Source organism: Boleophthalmus pectinirostris, unplaced genomic scaffold (genome assembly GCF_026225935.1).
Source record: "Boleophthalmus pectinirostris isolate CB_2022bp ecotype Guang Dong unplaced genomic scaffold, ASM2622593v1 HiC_scaffold_3, whole genome shotgun sequence".
Lineage (NCBI taxonomy): Eukaryota > Metazoa > Chordata > Actinopteri > Gobiiformes > Gobiidae > Boleophthalmus > Boleophthalmus pectinirostris.
In genome coordinates this window covers 34244553-34259103 of record NW_026571299.1, presented here as the reverse complement: position 1 = coordinate 34259103, position 14551 = coordinate 34244553, and the positions used below count along the sequence as shown (strand labels likewise).

Here is a 14551-nt window from a genome sequence, read left to right as displayed (position 1 = left end):
CATTGTCACCTGCACTGAATAAATTTTCTATTCATATCCATCCTTGTGTATTTGTAAAGAAATTGGTTCCAGTATTAAATATGCAAATTATTTATTAATGAGGAGATGGAGTATTGTTGTACTGTATTGTTTTTTTGTTCATATTGCTTTTGTTCAATACAGTGTTAGATCTTTTCCCAAAGCACTGATGTATCTAGATGTTAAAGTAAAGTAGGAATGTTATAAACTATGGATTACAATAATAGTTGTACCAGTATAAAATAAACTGGAACTAAAATATGTACTTTTATTTTGTAGTGATATTCCTTTACCTATTATACTGGTCTTACAGTAGTTAAAAGTCTATGGCACATGCTCTATCTCCAGTGAAGGAAAGAATACTTTGGAAATGTATTTAGCAACAAAATACCGAATACCTGCCTTAAAATGTATTTTGTACCATATTCTGATACATGGTCCAATTAAAGTAATGTATACTGCAGAGTTGTAAACACGCCACATAGGATTAAAAACATCTTAATGATTGTTTTGCCGTTTGTTAAAGATTTCCTGTCGGTAATTGGAGAAGGACAAATCAGACATGCACTCACCAAAAGAGCTGTATTTTTTATTTTCTCAATAATTATATGCAGTTTGAAGCCTAAATTGTGTGATCCATACTGCAATGTATTCCTTCGATAAAAAAAAAAGAAAAAAATAACTGTATCCTGAATACTACCAAATGAAAAAGTAACAATACTGGAATACAGTTACTCAAAATTAGTATTCATGTATTCAGTTGCTTCTCAACACTGTCTATCTCAGGCATAACAAATTATCTTCTTATAGAAATAATGAACAATAATAAAGTCCAGACTGTAGAATAATTGGGTTCAGACAGATCCATTTCACCTTTGGCCTCTGAAAGTCAAAGGTTTTGGAGGTACAGACAGTTTTATATGGAGGCCAGCTGCTTTTGTGTCGACAAGCAAACTGCCAGGAATGTTCTGAATGTTTTTGCCTTCAGCCTAGCAATCCTTATATACATCGAGCTTCATAAACAGTTTGTTACTTAGACTGTAAACTGCAGGACTGTCCCTCACAGCCACACTGTCTGACAGGGACTCTGCAGTGAACAGGTGATTAAGTTTGTGTCTCCAGATTTGCGTTGTCTCGAGGGCACAGCTGATATTTTTAAACCCTTTCTTTAAATGGCCTTGTTATGAAGCGTGTCCTGACAGATGAACTGAAGACAAGGCCTGACTTGCGGCTTGACCTTCCCCAAGTTGACTGTTTGCTCCCTCTGCTCAGTAAGAAAGGGATCGGGTTATATGATGTCTAGTAGTTTGCATAGTTTCCTTGTTGAAAGATGATAGCAAACTGCCAAAGATGAACAGTGGGCATTAGCTGTGGAATACTGAGGACTTCACACCCGGCCACATAAGTCTATATGTTCAATAAAAATGTGACACTTGATACTTTGTGCTCCTGGGTCTGCTTATTAGGAAGAAATACAAATATAGCAGTCTCCTCCACAATGCTCTCAGACATCAGCTGCCTCCAAGTCTTATTGTGGAACACCCTTTGATATAAAACACACTATTCCTTGGTGGCCTTGGACTACTAAAAGGTCACTTATATTTACTCAATATGATGTGGTCAAGTTAGGGATGGACAGATACTGACACTAGACACCAGTGTAAGAAAGTCAGATTTTGATATTTATATTATTAATTTGGTAATTAATATATAAATCCTAGATGTTCTTATTTTTTATATAAAGAAAGAAAATGTAGCCCAACCTCATACTCAGCTATTATAAGTGAAGCAGTAGCTGGTTGCAACAATGTCACCACTTTCATCATAACTACATGTTGACATAAGGCAGCACATGCTTAGGAGACACATAAAAAGCTGTAAGGGTACCAGACTGTCAGTAACATTATCGCCACAAGCTTAAGATTTGCAGTTATGGTAACCTTAAGGACTTTCCAGCAACTGTGAACAGTAAGTTGCCTAGTTCAATTTTCACAGTTACTTAACGTTTAACACCCCTAAAACAATCAAACAAAAAGACAAGTTTGGTAATGTAAACGCAAAAATGTATTGTTTATTACACACAATGTCAAAAGCACATATTTTATGACTTTTTCCTTCTTGTGTCTTGTGTGTTTTCAACTCACTCTTCAGCATCTTTTCCCTTTAAAATAAAATACAATATAATTGGAATATGCCATTGCTTCAGACTGCATCAATAGTAGCACAGTGTACAATAATATACTGCACTTCATTACCCTGACAATGTCGCGGCTCTTGGCTCTGAGCTTGTTGACCTGGGACTCCGCAATATCAGCACGTTCCTGAGCCTCCTCCAGCTCATGTTGGACCTTTCTGTATCTGGACAGGTGGGTGTTAGCCTGCTCCTCCTTCAGACAGGACAGGAAAACAAGTGTTATTACTCACACACTCAGCATCTGAATGTATCACATATCTTTGCACTCACAGCCTCTTCCGACTGCCGCTTGTATGATTTCACTTTGAGCTGCAGTTTGTCCACCAGATCCTGAAGACGAGCAATGTTCTTCTTGTCCTCTTCAGTCTAAAGGCGATCGTATGGGCTATATGAGACTAAAATTGATCCTAACCTTTTCCATTTGAAATTGTTAATCCGAATAAAAACATGCAAAGTTTAAAGGTGCCTTGTGAAACATTTCTGGTGGAGGGTCCATCACATGCTTTTCTCCATGGAGATGTTGTTGCTTCATCTGGAATCTTTCATAGTCTGGTGACTTTTCTATCTTCATTGAGACTAAACCAGACCAAATTGCAGGTCAGATCTGTAGAAAGGCAACCCAGCTCTCTGCCAGAATGGCTGGTTTTCTCTGTATTTCTGAACTATAAGACCACCTGTAATTGAGCTAGAGCTGTTTAATGTCATACTGTTGAACATTCCAGGCAAAGCCAGATCAGTGACATATCCATAGAAACAACCAGGTGACAGACCCTCGACCATTTACATTATGCACCTTTAAATAAAACGCACAAGTGAGGTCTATATAGAAAAATTCTTTCTGCATTTTATCTTTGCAAGTGAAAATCTGCTAAACTTCAACATAAATAACCCGTTACAGCATGCTAATAATGACCATGGGCTGATGTCTATTTATAACCACCTTCTTCAAGATGTGTTTCAGTAGGTCAAGCAAATCTTAAGATGGTGAATCATGCCCTCTAGAGGTTTCAAGCACACTACACAACCACTTTACCAATGTTAGTTTTAAAAGAGAAATGTATAGTTATTTCAGCTCAGGCAATGTAGCATATACCTGGTAAGAGAGTTCCTTCACTCTACGTTCATATTTGCGAACACCTTTAACAGCCTCAGCACTTTGTTTTTGTTCAGCATCAACCTCAGATTCCAACTCCCGTACCTAATTAATAAGTATTCACTTATATACAAATATATCAAATAAAATATATCTCTGAAATACATGTTTGTTAATGCTTCAGCTTTACCCTAGCCTCCAGTTTCTGAAGCTGCTTCTTGCCACCCTTCATGGCCAGGTTCTCAGCCTCATCCAGACGGTGCTGCAGGTCTTTCACAGTCACCTCTAGGTTCTTCTTCATCCTCTCCAGATGAGCACTGGTGTCCTGCTCCTTCTTCAACTCCTCTGCCATCATGGCAGCCTGTTAAATAGAACATAAAATAATACTTTGTGTCAGAAAATAAAATAACCTCAAAATAAAGTCTATAAAATACAACAAACGTACATCAGTGATTGCCTTTTTGGCCTTTTCTTCAGCATTTCTTGCCTCCTGGATAGCATCTTCCACTTCTCCTTGGATTTGGGTAAGATCAGCATCAAGCTTCCTTTTTATGTTGATAAGGTTGGTATTCTGAAGGTAGACAGAAATAATATCATGTACTATGGAGGTTTAACAATACATCAACACACATATTGATCCATATTATCAATGATATATTGACCATTATAAAACATCATCACAATATCACATTCACACTTAATTTAGTGGAAGGCCACATTACATACACACATTAGCATTAGCATTAACATTTAGCACAGAACAAATACAAAATGGATTAAAACATCACATTTTGGGAAGCCTGTGATCACAAGCGTTTATGGTCCTGTTCGGGTGCTTGATGTTAAATGAAAAAGGTGGGAGTGACTAACTGAAAACTGTTTGCTAATGCTAACTAGCTTGTGACTACGATGCTAGGGGAACTTGTTTAACAGTACACCAGAGAATTTTGATCATATTGGCTGTAAAGTATCACCACAAGGGCATCCTCTCCTTTATGCAGCAATATTTTGGTTACCTGAATAAAAATATCTTATGGTCATAATCTTCCAATAAAAACTTTACATTGCTTTATATATTACAACAGCAGTTTTCAATAGGTGAGGCTGGGGGGCGCGACACAGGCAGACTAAACCAGGACTGATCCCAGGACTGAACCAGGAGGTCTAAACCAGAATTGAAATGGGGCTATAGACTGTCAGGCGACTGCAGGTGAAAAGGACCAGCGCAGAGTTTCGCGCCTCACACAACTAAGCACAGGCATCGCCAGATTGTGTTTTGAAGACACTCTGCTCCACTGTCTCGGCATAGAGCACTGCTCTCCCGTAGGCCTCCCGCCAGTCCCGAGACAAAACAGTGCGGCACGGGACAAATTTTTAAAGTTCATAGCGGGCGCGGGTGGGAGCTTGACTGTACAATGCGGTAGCGAGCGGGTGGGATGATAATCTGCAGTCCCGCAAACTAAATATGGGTGTAAAGTAAAATATACAAATGATTAATATATGCCTATCATTGCCTATCATTAATAAAAACATTTTAATGCAGCCTAAATTTGGTCTAAGATCTGGTCTAATCTTGTGCACATTTTAGACAATTCCTTTCTGCGTCTCCGTGTTTGATAGAGCTTAAGAAAGTGAAGTCCCCATCTTGCGGGATTTGCGGGCGGGAGCGGGACAAAATATTGCATGTGCGGGAGGGAGCGGGAATGAAAATTACAAGTCTTTGCGAGCAGGAGCGAGGACTCTAAGGGGAGGTTCACATTCACCCAATTTGAAAACCCCTGTATTACAAGATGTTAAATAATTTTATGGATTAAAATAGGTATATCTATTATTCTTATATTAATCAATTAACAGCATATATACTGCTGTTTTACCTGAGAATGGAGAAGCCCCACACGCTCACTGGCGTCCACCAGTTCTTGTTCAGCTACTTTGCGGCTTCTCTCAGTCTGCTCTAGAGCGGCTCTCAGTTCCTCAATCTCTGCCAACATCAGGTTGTTTCTGCGCTCCACCATGGCCACTTGCTCCCTCATTTCATCTTGACCCCTGAGAGCCTCATCAAGGTGCAGTTGTGCATCCTGTGAAAGACATAGTAAGTGTATATAGTCCAGTATGACTCTATTCATTTGAACAGATCTAGCACAAGCACCTTGAGCTGGCCCTGCACATTCCTCAGTTGTTTCTGGGCTTCAGCAGCCTGGCGAGTGGCATGGCTCAGCTGAATCTCCATTTCATTGAGGTCTCCCTCCATCTTCTTCTTGATTCTCAAGGCATCATTTCTGCTCCTGATCTCAGCGTCCAAAGTGCTCTGCATGGTCTCAATGACTCTCTGGCTGTTTCTCTTGATCTGCTCAATCTCTTCATCCTTCTCTGCCAGTTTCCTGTCGATCTCACCCTTGACCTGAGTCAATTCAAGCTGGACACGGAGGATCTTGGACTCCTCATGCTCCAAAGTGGCCTACCAAGTTAAATGTAACATAGATTGAACAGACCCTACCATATCAGATCATCTCTATTTGATGTACTTATTAATTACCTCTGCTTCCTCCAAGGCAGTTTGGATTTCTGCTTTTTCACTCTCTGCTGACTTCTTACACTTTTCTAGTTCATGTATTGTTTTTCCTGATTCGCCAAGGTGTTCAGTCAAATCAGTTATTTCCTCTAAAAATAAGATACATGCAAATAATATTCCATTGAGTTTGCATTTCAATTGTAATTGTAAATTCTAATTGTAACGGCTTCAGCATGGTGATAGCCTTACGTTGCAGGTTTTTGTTCTCTCTCTTCAGTGTCTCCAAATGGTCCAGAGCCTCCTCATAGGAGTTTTTCATTTTGAACATTTCTGTGTTTAAAGCACGAGCTTCTTTCTGAGCTCCCTCCAGTTCAGCCTGGCTCTCTTCATACTTTTGTTTCCACTCAGCGAGAACCTAAACACATTCACAAATCTGTGTGAGACATTTAAAAGTGCCCAGGTCAATACATCAATAGAAACTCAACCTTGTCAAAGTTTCTTTGCTTTTTGTCGAGGTTAGCAGCGAGAGCATTAGCTCTTTCCACATCAATCATCAAGTCCTCCACTTCACCCTGAAGCCTCTGTTTGGTCTTTTCCAGAGAAGCACATTTTGCATTCACAGCCTCAATTGATTCTTCTGCATCTTGGAGACGTTGGGCCAGCTTTTTCCTTTAAAGAAGTGAATGTAAACATTTAGATGAAGAAGATTCAATTCTAGTGGCTGAAAAACCTCATTAACTCACTTGGCCTCCTCCAGCTCCTCAGTGCGCTGAATGGCATCAGTCTCATATTTGGTTCTCCACTGAGCCACCTCACTGTTAGCCTTGGACAATGCACGCTGCAGCTCAGCTTTGGCCTCCTGCTCCTCCTCATACTGCTCTCTGAGCAGGTCACAGTCATGACGGGCTGATTGGAGGCCATGAGCCAGGGCATTTTTAGCCTAAATAAAAACACAAATCATGGGTTTTCAAATACGTGATATAAACTTAATGTATGCTGTATGTATTCTGTCCTACTTTAACTTCCTCTTCAAGGTGTCTTTTTAGCTCCTCAGTTTGGTGGATGTAAGCCTGTTTGCCTCTTGTAAGCTGGGAAACAAGGGACTCCTTTTCTTCCAGATGACGACCAATCTCACCTGATGAACATGATAACTCATAAGAAAAACAGTTCATTTTACATGTTAGATGTAACTATTTAGTCACACATACCATTTTCTGTTATCAATCTCGCTCTTTGAACATTCATTTCATTTAACTGACGAACATGCTCCTCATTCTTAGACTTGATTTCACTAAGCTGATCTTCAAGAGAACGGCACATTTTCTCCAAATTTCCCTAGAAATAAAGTTTGGGTATGATACAAAGCTACACTTGCCCACTAAACCTTTTCATATCTTTCCAATCAAATTTACTTTAGATTTGGCAAGGGCCTCCATGTTGCTAGTGAGGTCATCAATCTCCATCTTATATTCACTCTTCTCCTTCTCCAGTTTCTGCTTGACCCTCTGGAGGTTGTCGATCTGCTCTCCCAGTTCGGCCACACTATCAGCCTGCTTTTTGCGCAGTGCAGCAGCAGTGGCCTCATGCTGCAAAGTGGACTCTTCCAGATCTCTCCTCAACTTTTGAAACTCAGCTTCACGTTTCTTGTTCATCTCAATTTGAACTGCAGTTGCTCCACCAGCTTCCTCCAGTTTCTCACTGATCTCCTCCAGTTCCCTGGAGAGGTCTGAGCGTTGTTTCTCAACTTTGGCCCGAGCCGCACGCTCAGCCTCGATTTCCTCCTCCAGCTCCTCAATACGAGCCTGATGGGACACAAACATCCCAGCATAACTTATGAAATATGTGGGATGGTCTCACTTTCATAGGACACTCACCTGTAGTTCTTTGATTTTCTTTTGAAGCTGGACTCCAATTGCTTGTTCATCTTCAATTTTACTCAGAAGCTGGCTCATCTCAAAGTCCCTCCTTGAAATCGATGTTTAACATCTCAGAATTACTTGCATCCAACTATGATAACACTTAATTTTAATACTTAATTAAGTTGATATATTTGTGAAATCTTACTTCTTAATTTTCTCCTCAGACTGTTGCTTGTCATTCTCAAGATCCATAATAGTTTCATGGGCCAGTTTGAGATCTCCTTCAAGTTTTCTCTTGCTTCTTTCAAGATCCATGCGGAGCTTCTTTTCTTGCTCCAGAGAACCTTCAAGCTATCTCAAGAAAAATAAATTGAGAGGAACTGTGGACTGTACTATTAATTTTATGAAAATAAATTTGTCTATTTTAATTACTTACATCATCAACTTGCTGCTCTAACTTTGCTTTTGCCTTAGTCAGAGAATTGACTTTGTCTTCCTCTGCCTGAAGGTCATCAAGGGTCTGCTGATGGGCCTCTTGGAGGGCCTTCTTCTCCTTGGTCAGCTTGACAATGGCTTCATCAAGGGAAGTCATCTCCTCTGTGAGGTTTTTTACCTAAACATCAATGACAGTGTAACACACAATATGCACACACAAATACCCAAGTATTGCAATGTTTGACACACACAGATGGTTGCTGGTTGCATTTTTGTTATAACTTGTTACCTTGTTCTCTGTAGCATGTTTCTCCTTTTCCACTTTAGCCAACGTGAGCTCCAAGTCATCAATGTCTTTTTTCAACTCAGAGCACTCGTCCTCCAGCTTCCTCTTTTTTGCTGTTAGCTCAGCGTTGATTTCCTCCTCATCCTCCAGTCTCTCAGCCGTCTCTTTGACTTTGGCCTCAAGCTGGATTTTAGCTTTGATCAACTGCTCACATCTTTCCTCTGCATCTGAAAGGTTTTCACCTTCCTGAAAGATCAACAAATAAAATAACAACTGATCATTCCTAAGAGTAGTAATACAAAAGCCTTTATTGCCATTGTCATTGAATAAAAATAACAAACTAGGAATACCCTTTGTTAATTAGGCACCACAAACATATTCCAAGAAATCATATTATAAAATAGAATAGGCATGGATAGCAATATAACTGAGAGCTGAGATCTTGTTCTGGAGCAGAGCAGGGAGGATGAACGCAGAATTGAAGACTACAAAAAGCATCTTGGCGTAGGTCCCAGGAAGTTTAGATGCCACAGGATGAGAGGCATGTTTGCTGCATTGTCTAAAGAGCCTACAAAGAGTCTAGGGGTGAATGCTGAACTTGTGGTGAAACTGGTCCAGGCACTTAAATGCCTTCATCACTACAGACACCAATGCTACAGGCCATTGATTTTTGTTTTTTGATAGAGGCTGGATAGAACTGGCAAATGGCAATATTCTAAATGTGTTCAGGGAGTCACCTCATTGGGATAAGGTCTCACAGTTGACGGGGATTCCCTACTGACCTGAGGACCATTCAGGGGATTTGTATATTTATTTATTTTTGTATTCAGAAACAGTATCATAGATTAGATTTGCTATGATACTGTTAATGAAAAAACATATCTTAGAAGTACATCGATCAATTGGTCAATCCTACAATGATTAGAATAGTGAAAAGACATGGCCAAGCAGACTTTTTCCTCTGTGATGTGCCAAAGCAATGTAGACTACATTGCAAAGTTTTATTCTTTATTATAGTTGAATAAAAGTGTTAAAATTTTACTTACAGACTGCACTTGCAATGCCAAGTCATTCTTCTCTTGGAGCAGAGTAACCATTTTCTCTTCCAGCTCTTTCTTCTTGGCCAGAGCTTTTGCAAGCTCCTCTTTAGTTTTTTCAAAGTCCTCTTTCATTTGAGCCATTTCTTTTTCAGTTTCTGCACTCTTCAGAAGAGGCTTGATCTTGAAATACAGCTTCATCCATGGCCATGTTTTAACGTTCATGAATGAGCGGATGTTGTACTGGATGGAGTAAATGGCTTCCCTAAAATCAAGGGATAGATTGAGTATTGATAACCTAAAGTGCTTTGTTTAATTGTCAGGTATAGCACACTATGTAAAAACATCTGTACCTCCTCTGCATCATCTTGACAAACTCCTTTCTCATTACGTAACCTCTGCACAGAGCCTGAGTCATTGTAACCAGCTCAACCAACTTCTCATCTCTCATCTCCTCCAGTGTACCCAACAGACCAGCTTTGAAGAACACCTATAGAATGAAGAAAATATAATAAAACACACACCATATATAAACAATAAAACACACACTCATATATATATGACAGTTATAAGAAACAATACTTTGGTGTGTCCAAATCTGTACTGAGAATGGTCAACATCAATAGAGCCCAGGAGTTTCTCTGAGGCCTTTTTGTTGTCAATAAACTGTCCTTCTGGGATGACACTGGCATTCAATACTTTGTATCTAAAGTATAAAATGGACAAGTTCTGATTATCATCTGATTTATCAGTAAATCAGTAAATTATTAAAAAGGTTGATTACCGCTGCTTGAAGTCTCCATAGAGGATTCTGCTGGGGAAGCCCTTTCTACAGATGCGGATTCCCTCCAACACTCCATTACACCTCAACTGGTGGATGACCAGGAAGTTCTCCATCAGACCTAAAACAACAATATATGTGATTATCATACAAGAAAACTATTGCAACGTTGGCCTTTTACTCAATAATTATTACCTGGAGTCTTTGACTCATTGGGAATCAAACAACGCACAAAATGTGGATGAGTGCTTCTTAAGTTGGTCATCAGCTTCCCCAGATTTTCCTGAAAGATTCCATGATAATTACTATTGGCTAAATATTACCCTATTACATAAGAAACACATTTTTAATTACCCTGAACAGAGCTGATACTGTCTGAAAAGAACCACCTTTTTTCTTGCCACCTTTTTTCCCACCTCCCTCAGCTGTGACAATAATGAAGAGCAAGTACAATTGAGAACTTATAGACCTCATGATAAACACACATTATGTTACAATATGCAACAAAATATGATTATGATGACTTTTATCCAAAAAACTTAGTGAAGATTACCATCAGCTGAGGCATGAGATGCATAAAGGAGAGCCAACAGTTTGACTGAGGACTTCTGATAGAGTTGAACCACTGAGTCATTCAGAGGATCTTTGTTCTTATCCAACCAGCCCGCCACATTGTAGTCAACAGTGCCAGCATAGTGCACCAGAGAGAAATGGGCCTCAGCTTTTCCTTTTCCAGGCTTTGGTTTTTGGAAAGGGGCACTTTTACCAAGATGCTGGTCGTACAGTTTGTTTTTGAAGGTAATGTCTGATGCCTTTGGGAACATGCACTCTTCCTCAAGGATGGAAAAGATGCCCATTGGCTGTCAATGAAAGTGATAATGTAATTATGTAGAAGTATACAAATAATATCTATTATATTTTATTTAATGAAATACCTTCTCAATAAGCTCAATGCAGGCAGCCAAGTCCATACCAAAGTCAATGAACTCCCATTCAATGCCCTCTTTCTTGTACTCCTCTTGCTCCAGGACAAACATGTGGTGGTTGAAAAACTGTTGCAGTTTTTCATTCGTGAAGTTGATGCACAGCTGTTCTAAGCTGTTGAACTTTGGAACAAATAAAAAGATTGTGATTTGACTTAATTTGACAGCACTGTTTTTGTAATAGCCATGCTCAATACTGTGCTTACATCAAAAATTTCAAAGCCAGCAATATCCAAGACTCCAATGAAAAAGCTCCTGGGCTGCTTCGTATCCAGCATTTCATTGATGCGGACAACCATCCATAAGAACATTTTCTCATAGACGGACTTGCACAGAGCCATCACAGCATTGTTGACCTAAAAATATGTTAAATATTCACCCTCAATATGTAATATTATCATAATAAATTATATAATATAAAAAAATATATATATTACAGCAAAGTTACCTGTGGAACTGTCTGGCCCTTAACTACCATTTCATTGCCAACCTTGACTCTAGGGTAACACAACGCCTTGAGCATGTCAGCAGAGTTAAGGCCCATAAGGTAAGCTATTTTATCAGCCACTGATTATGTGTGAAAGAAACAACAACAAAAAAATCAGACAAAACAAAAATACATCTGAGTTCCATATCTTATTATTACCTTCTGTGCCATCAGGCTCAGCCTGTTCCTCGCGCTGCTTCTGCTTGAACTTCATGTTCCCATGATGCATCACAGCACCAGTCAGTTTGTAGATGCCTATTTTTTCTTCAGCATTGAATCCCAGAATATCAATGGCAGTCTGCCCAAAAATAACATCTTAATATGCTTCACATCCAAGTAGGGATATAAACACATTTCTGTGCATTTTCTCACATCAGTAGCAATGAATTCTTCAACGTCATTGATACTCTTGACAGTGATTTCTCCCTGACTGATCATGGGATAGTCATAAGGGTTGGTGGTGATCAGAAGAGCCTCTGGAAATAATTTGAAATTAAAATAAAAAAAGTGATGTATTGATGACAGATTTGGTTTATTGTGCCAATTTCATACCTAGAAGCTCAGGCTTGTGTCCTGTGGTCAGTTGGTAGAAGATGTGGTAGCTCCTCTCAGCAGACAACTGGAAAGTCACTCGAGATTTCTCCAGCAGATCTGTGAAACACAGCAGTGAGTGACAGCATGTGTCAGACTGGGTGATATAAAACTCTTAAATGTACAATACTGAGTCTTACATGTTTCAATATCAGCTGAGGCCAACTTTCCTGTTGTCCCAAAATGAATTCTGATGAATTTACCCTATTGCATAAAATACAAAATTGATACAAATTGAAAACATATGTTTTGTATGATGATGCATAAAGTAGAAATCTTCCTTACAAAACGAGATGAGTTGTCATTCCTCACAGTCTTGGCATTACCATAAGCCTCCAGCAGTGGGTTTGCTGCAATGATTTGATCCTCCAGCGACCCCTGCAAATAATGTCACATTTAGAAACACTTCAACTGTGTTGATATTAAATTACTGAACTAATTTACTTCAGACTACACACCTGCATCTTGCCTGGAACCGGCTCTGACTTCTTTCCTCCAGCCACTGCAATTGTCGCAAAGTACTGGATGACACGTTTGGTATTGACAGTCTTTCCAGCTCCGGATTCTCCGCTACAGAAAATAATTGTCATTTACTGTCATTATGTAATAATTTTATCTCATTATTTACACAGCACTAAATATGAAAACTCACGTAATCAGGATGGACTGGTTTTCCCTGTCTGTAAGAAATCAACATGCATTTCTAATCAATGGGGCTGTTGAAATAACCTATAAATACAGTCTTCACACTAGAGATAATACCTTGGAGCATGAACTGATAGGCATTGTCAGAGATAGAGAAGATGTGGGGTGGAGCCTCTACTCTCTTCTTGCCCCTGTATCCTGCCACAACCACTGCGTCATACACTGGGAGCCACTTGTAGGGGTTCACAGTCACACAGAACAGCCCAGAGTAGGTCTGTCAGGACCAACAGCAAAAGACAGAGATAAGAAAAGCACAAGTTTCCAATTTATGAACTGAGGTCTTCACACTCACGTAGATCATCCATGCTGCATAACGCTCTTTGAGGTTATACAGCACAGCAGGCTCGCTCAGGTGGGTCATCATAGCCATGTCCTCAATCTTATCGAACTTTGGAGGGTTCATGGGGAAGATTTCATCCTCCTTTACAGTCAGAGTCTACAAAAAACCCAAATACAATTTACATTTGCATTAAGACTAAATTGCATTATTATTCAAAATCATCTGACCTTTCCACCCTGAATTTCAACAGTAGCTTTACCACCCTCCCTCTTCATAAGCTTTCCCTTAAGATACATCTCTGCTGGCTCTGTCACAAAGTAAGCTGTCTTTGCATCAAATGGGGTGTTCTGAGCCTCAATCCGCTCTCGTTCTGGTTTGCGGAGGTATATGGCTGCAGGGCCAAAGCACTCCATTTCTGGGTCTCCACTCATGATGGCCCTTTAGTGTAGGAATCCTGTGAGCGCATGTAGTACAATATAGCATAAAAGTATTTAACATACATAAATTAATTATCAATGAATTAGCAGTTTCAAACTAATGCACTGTAATCATTACCTACTCCGTGCAAAGCCAAATAGTAGCTGCACAACTGAAACAAGAAAATAGGAAAATTAGATTCCTAAAACAATTCAAATGTTTACGTTAAATGACATAATGGTCTTATCATTAACTTTCAATAAATAAGAAAAAAAAAAATCTCTATTTGAAACTCACCTTTGTTGGCAGCGTGTCAGTTCAATACTTTGTTGGCAGCATAGCAGGGGTTCTTTTATAGTAAAGATTCAGCCCACCACTCATAACAAGCCCTCCTGTTTAGGGCATCGGACTCCTTTAGACAAACGGTGTCAGGTGGCATGTGGGCCTCATCCACACAACTGGTGTCATGATATCCTCTATTATCATTAAACAATCATTAGATGAAATACGACACCGCAAAATATCAATCTGCTGGCTAACTACTACCTTCACCATTTAATGTATTTAAAGGTGGATCGCATAATAAATATGTTTCATTTGTTAAAAATGCTTTCTTTGATAAAAAGCATCTCTTTGTAGCAACAAAATATTAGTCATGATCAAGTTTACACATAGCCAAGAGTGGTTATTTTAAAACTCCATTATGGGGCACTACGCCTTCACTCCTAAAGAAAGTTGAAACCAAACATGCTGCGAAACTATTCTCTTGTGGTATGATTAAGTGGCGATAAAGGGGGATATTTAATATGTCTGGCCTTTTACTATCGGCATATTAGGGCCTAAAGCAAATATAGCCATGAGCTTTTGAATTCC

At 39.4% G+C, this 14551-nt stretch overlaps 1 protein-coding gene across 1 annotated transcript; it reads right to left on the bottom strand.

Moving 5' to 3' along the window:
• Positions 1 to 2121: 2121 nt before the first annotated feature.
• On the bottom strand, positions 2122 to 13995 carry LOC110168581 (myosin heavy chain, fast skeletal muscle-like). The gene is made up of 41 exons (XM_055160168.1): positions 13976 to 13995; positions 13817 to 13850; positions 13489 to 13715; positions 13274 to 13417; positions 13039 to 13195; positions 12929 to 12956; positions 12735 to 12846; positions 12562 to 12654; positions 12417 to 12480; positions 12238 to 12336; positions 12058 to 12161; positions 11845 to 11983; positions 11647 to 11765; positions 11405 to 11554; positions 11151 to 11321; positions 10769 to 11075; positions 10570 to 10640; positions 10411 to 10498; positions 10219 to 10336; positions 10017 to 10140; positions 9788 to 9924; positions 9444 to 9699; positions 8401 to 8643; positions 8113 to 8289; positions 7882 to 8027; positions 7692 to 7782; positions 7230 to 7619; positions 7026 to 7152; positions 6834 to 6952; positions 6561 to 6757; positions 6303 to 6486; positions 6067 to 6232; positions 5842 to 5966; positions 5455 to 5763; positions 5180 to 5383; positions 3751 to 3876; positions 3496 to 3666; positions 3306 to 3410; positions 2483 to 2578; positions 2274 to 2405; positions 2122 to 2179 (listed from the first exon to the last, which is right to left on the bottom strand). Exons 3-41 carry the CDS (start codon positions 13690 to 13692, stop codon positions 2159 to 2161), a joined length of 5814 nt encoding a protein of 1937 aa, XP_055016143.1. The 5' UTR covers positions 13693 to 13715; positions 13817 to 13850; positions 13976 to 13995; the 3' UTR covers positions 2122 to 2158.
• Between the last annotated feature and the right edge of the window lie 556 nt (positions 13996 to 14551).

Bases quoted from the DNA above. Each gene is read 5' to 3' on its own strand.
- LOC110168581 (XM_055160168.1), bottom strand. From the start codon at position 13,692: ATGAGTGGAGACCCAGAAATGGAGTGCTTTGGCCCTGCAGCCATATAC. The intron at 12,847-12,928 runs GTGAGTTTTCAT...TATTTTCTGTAG, and splicing joins AACCAGTCCATCCTGATTAC to CGGAGAATCCGGAGCTGGAA. The intron at 8,290-8,400 runs GTAACAAGTTAT...ATTGATGTTTAG, and splicing joins AACATGCTACAGAGAACAAG to GTAAAAAACCTCACAGAGGA.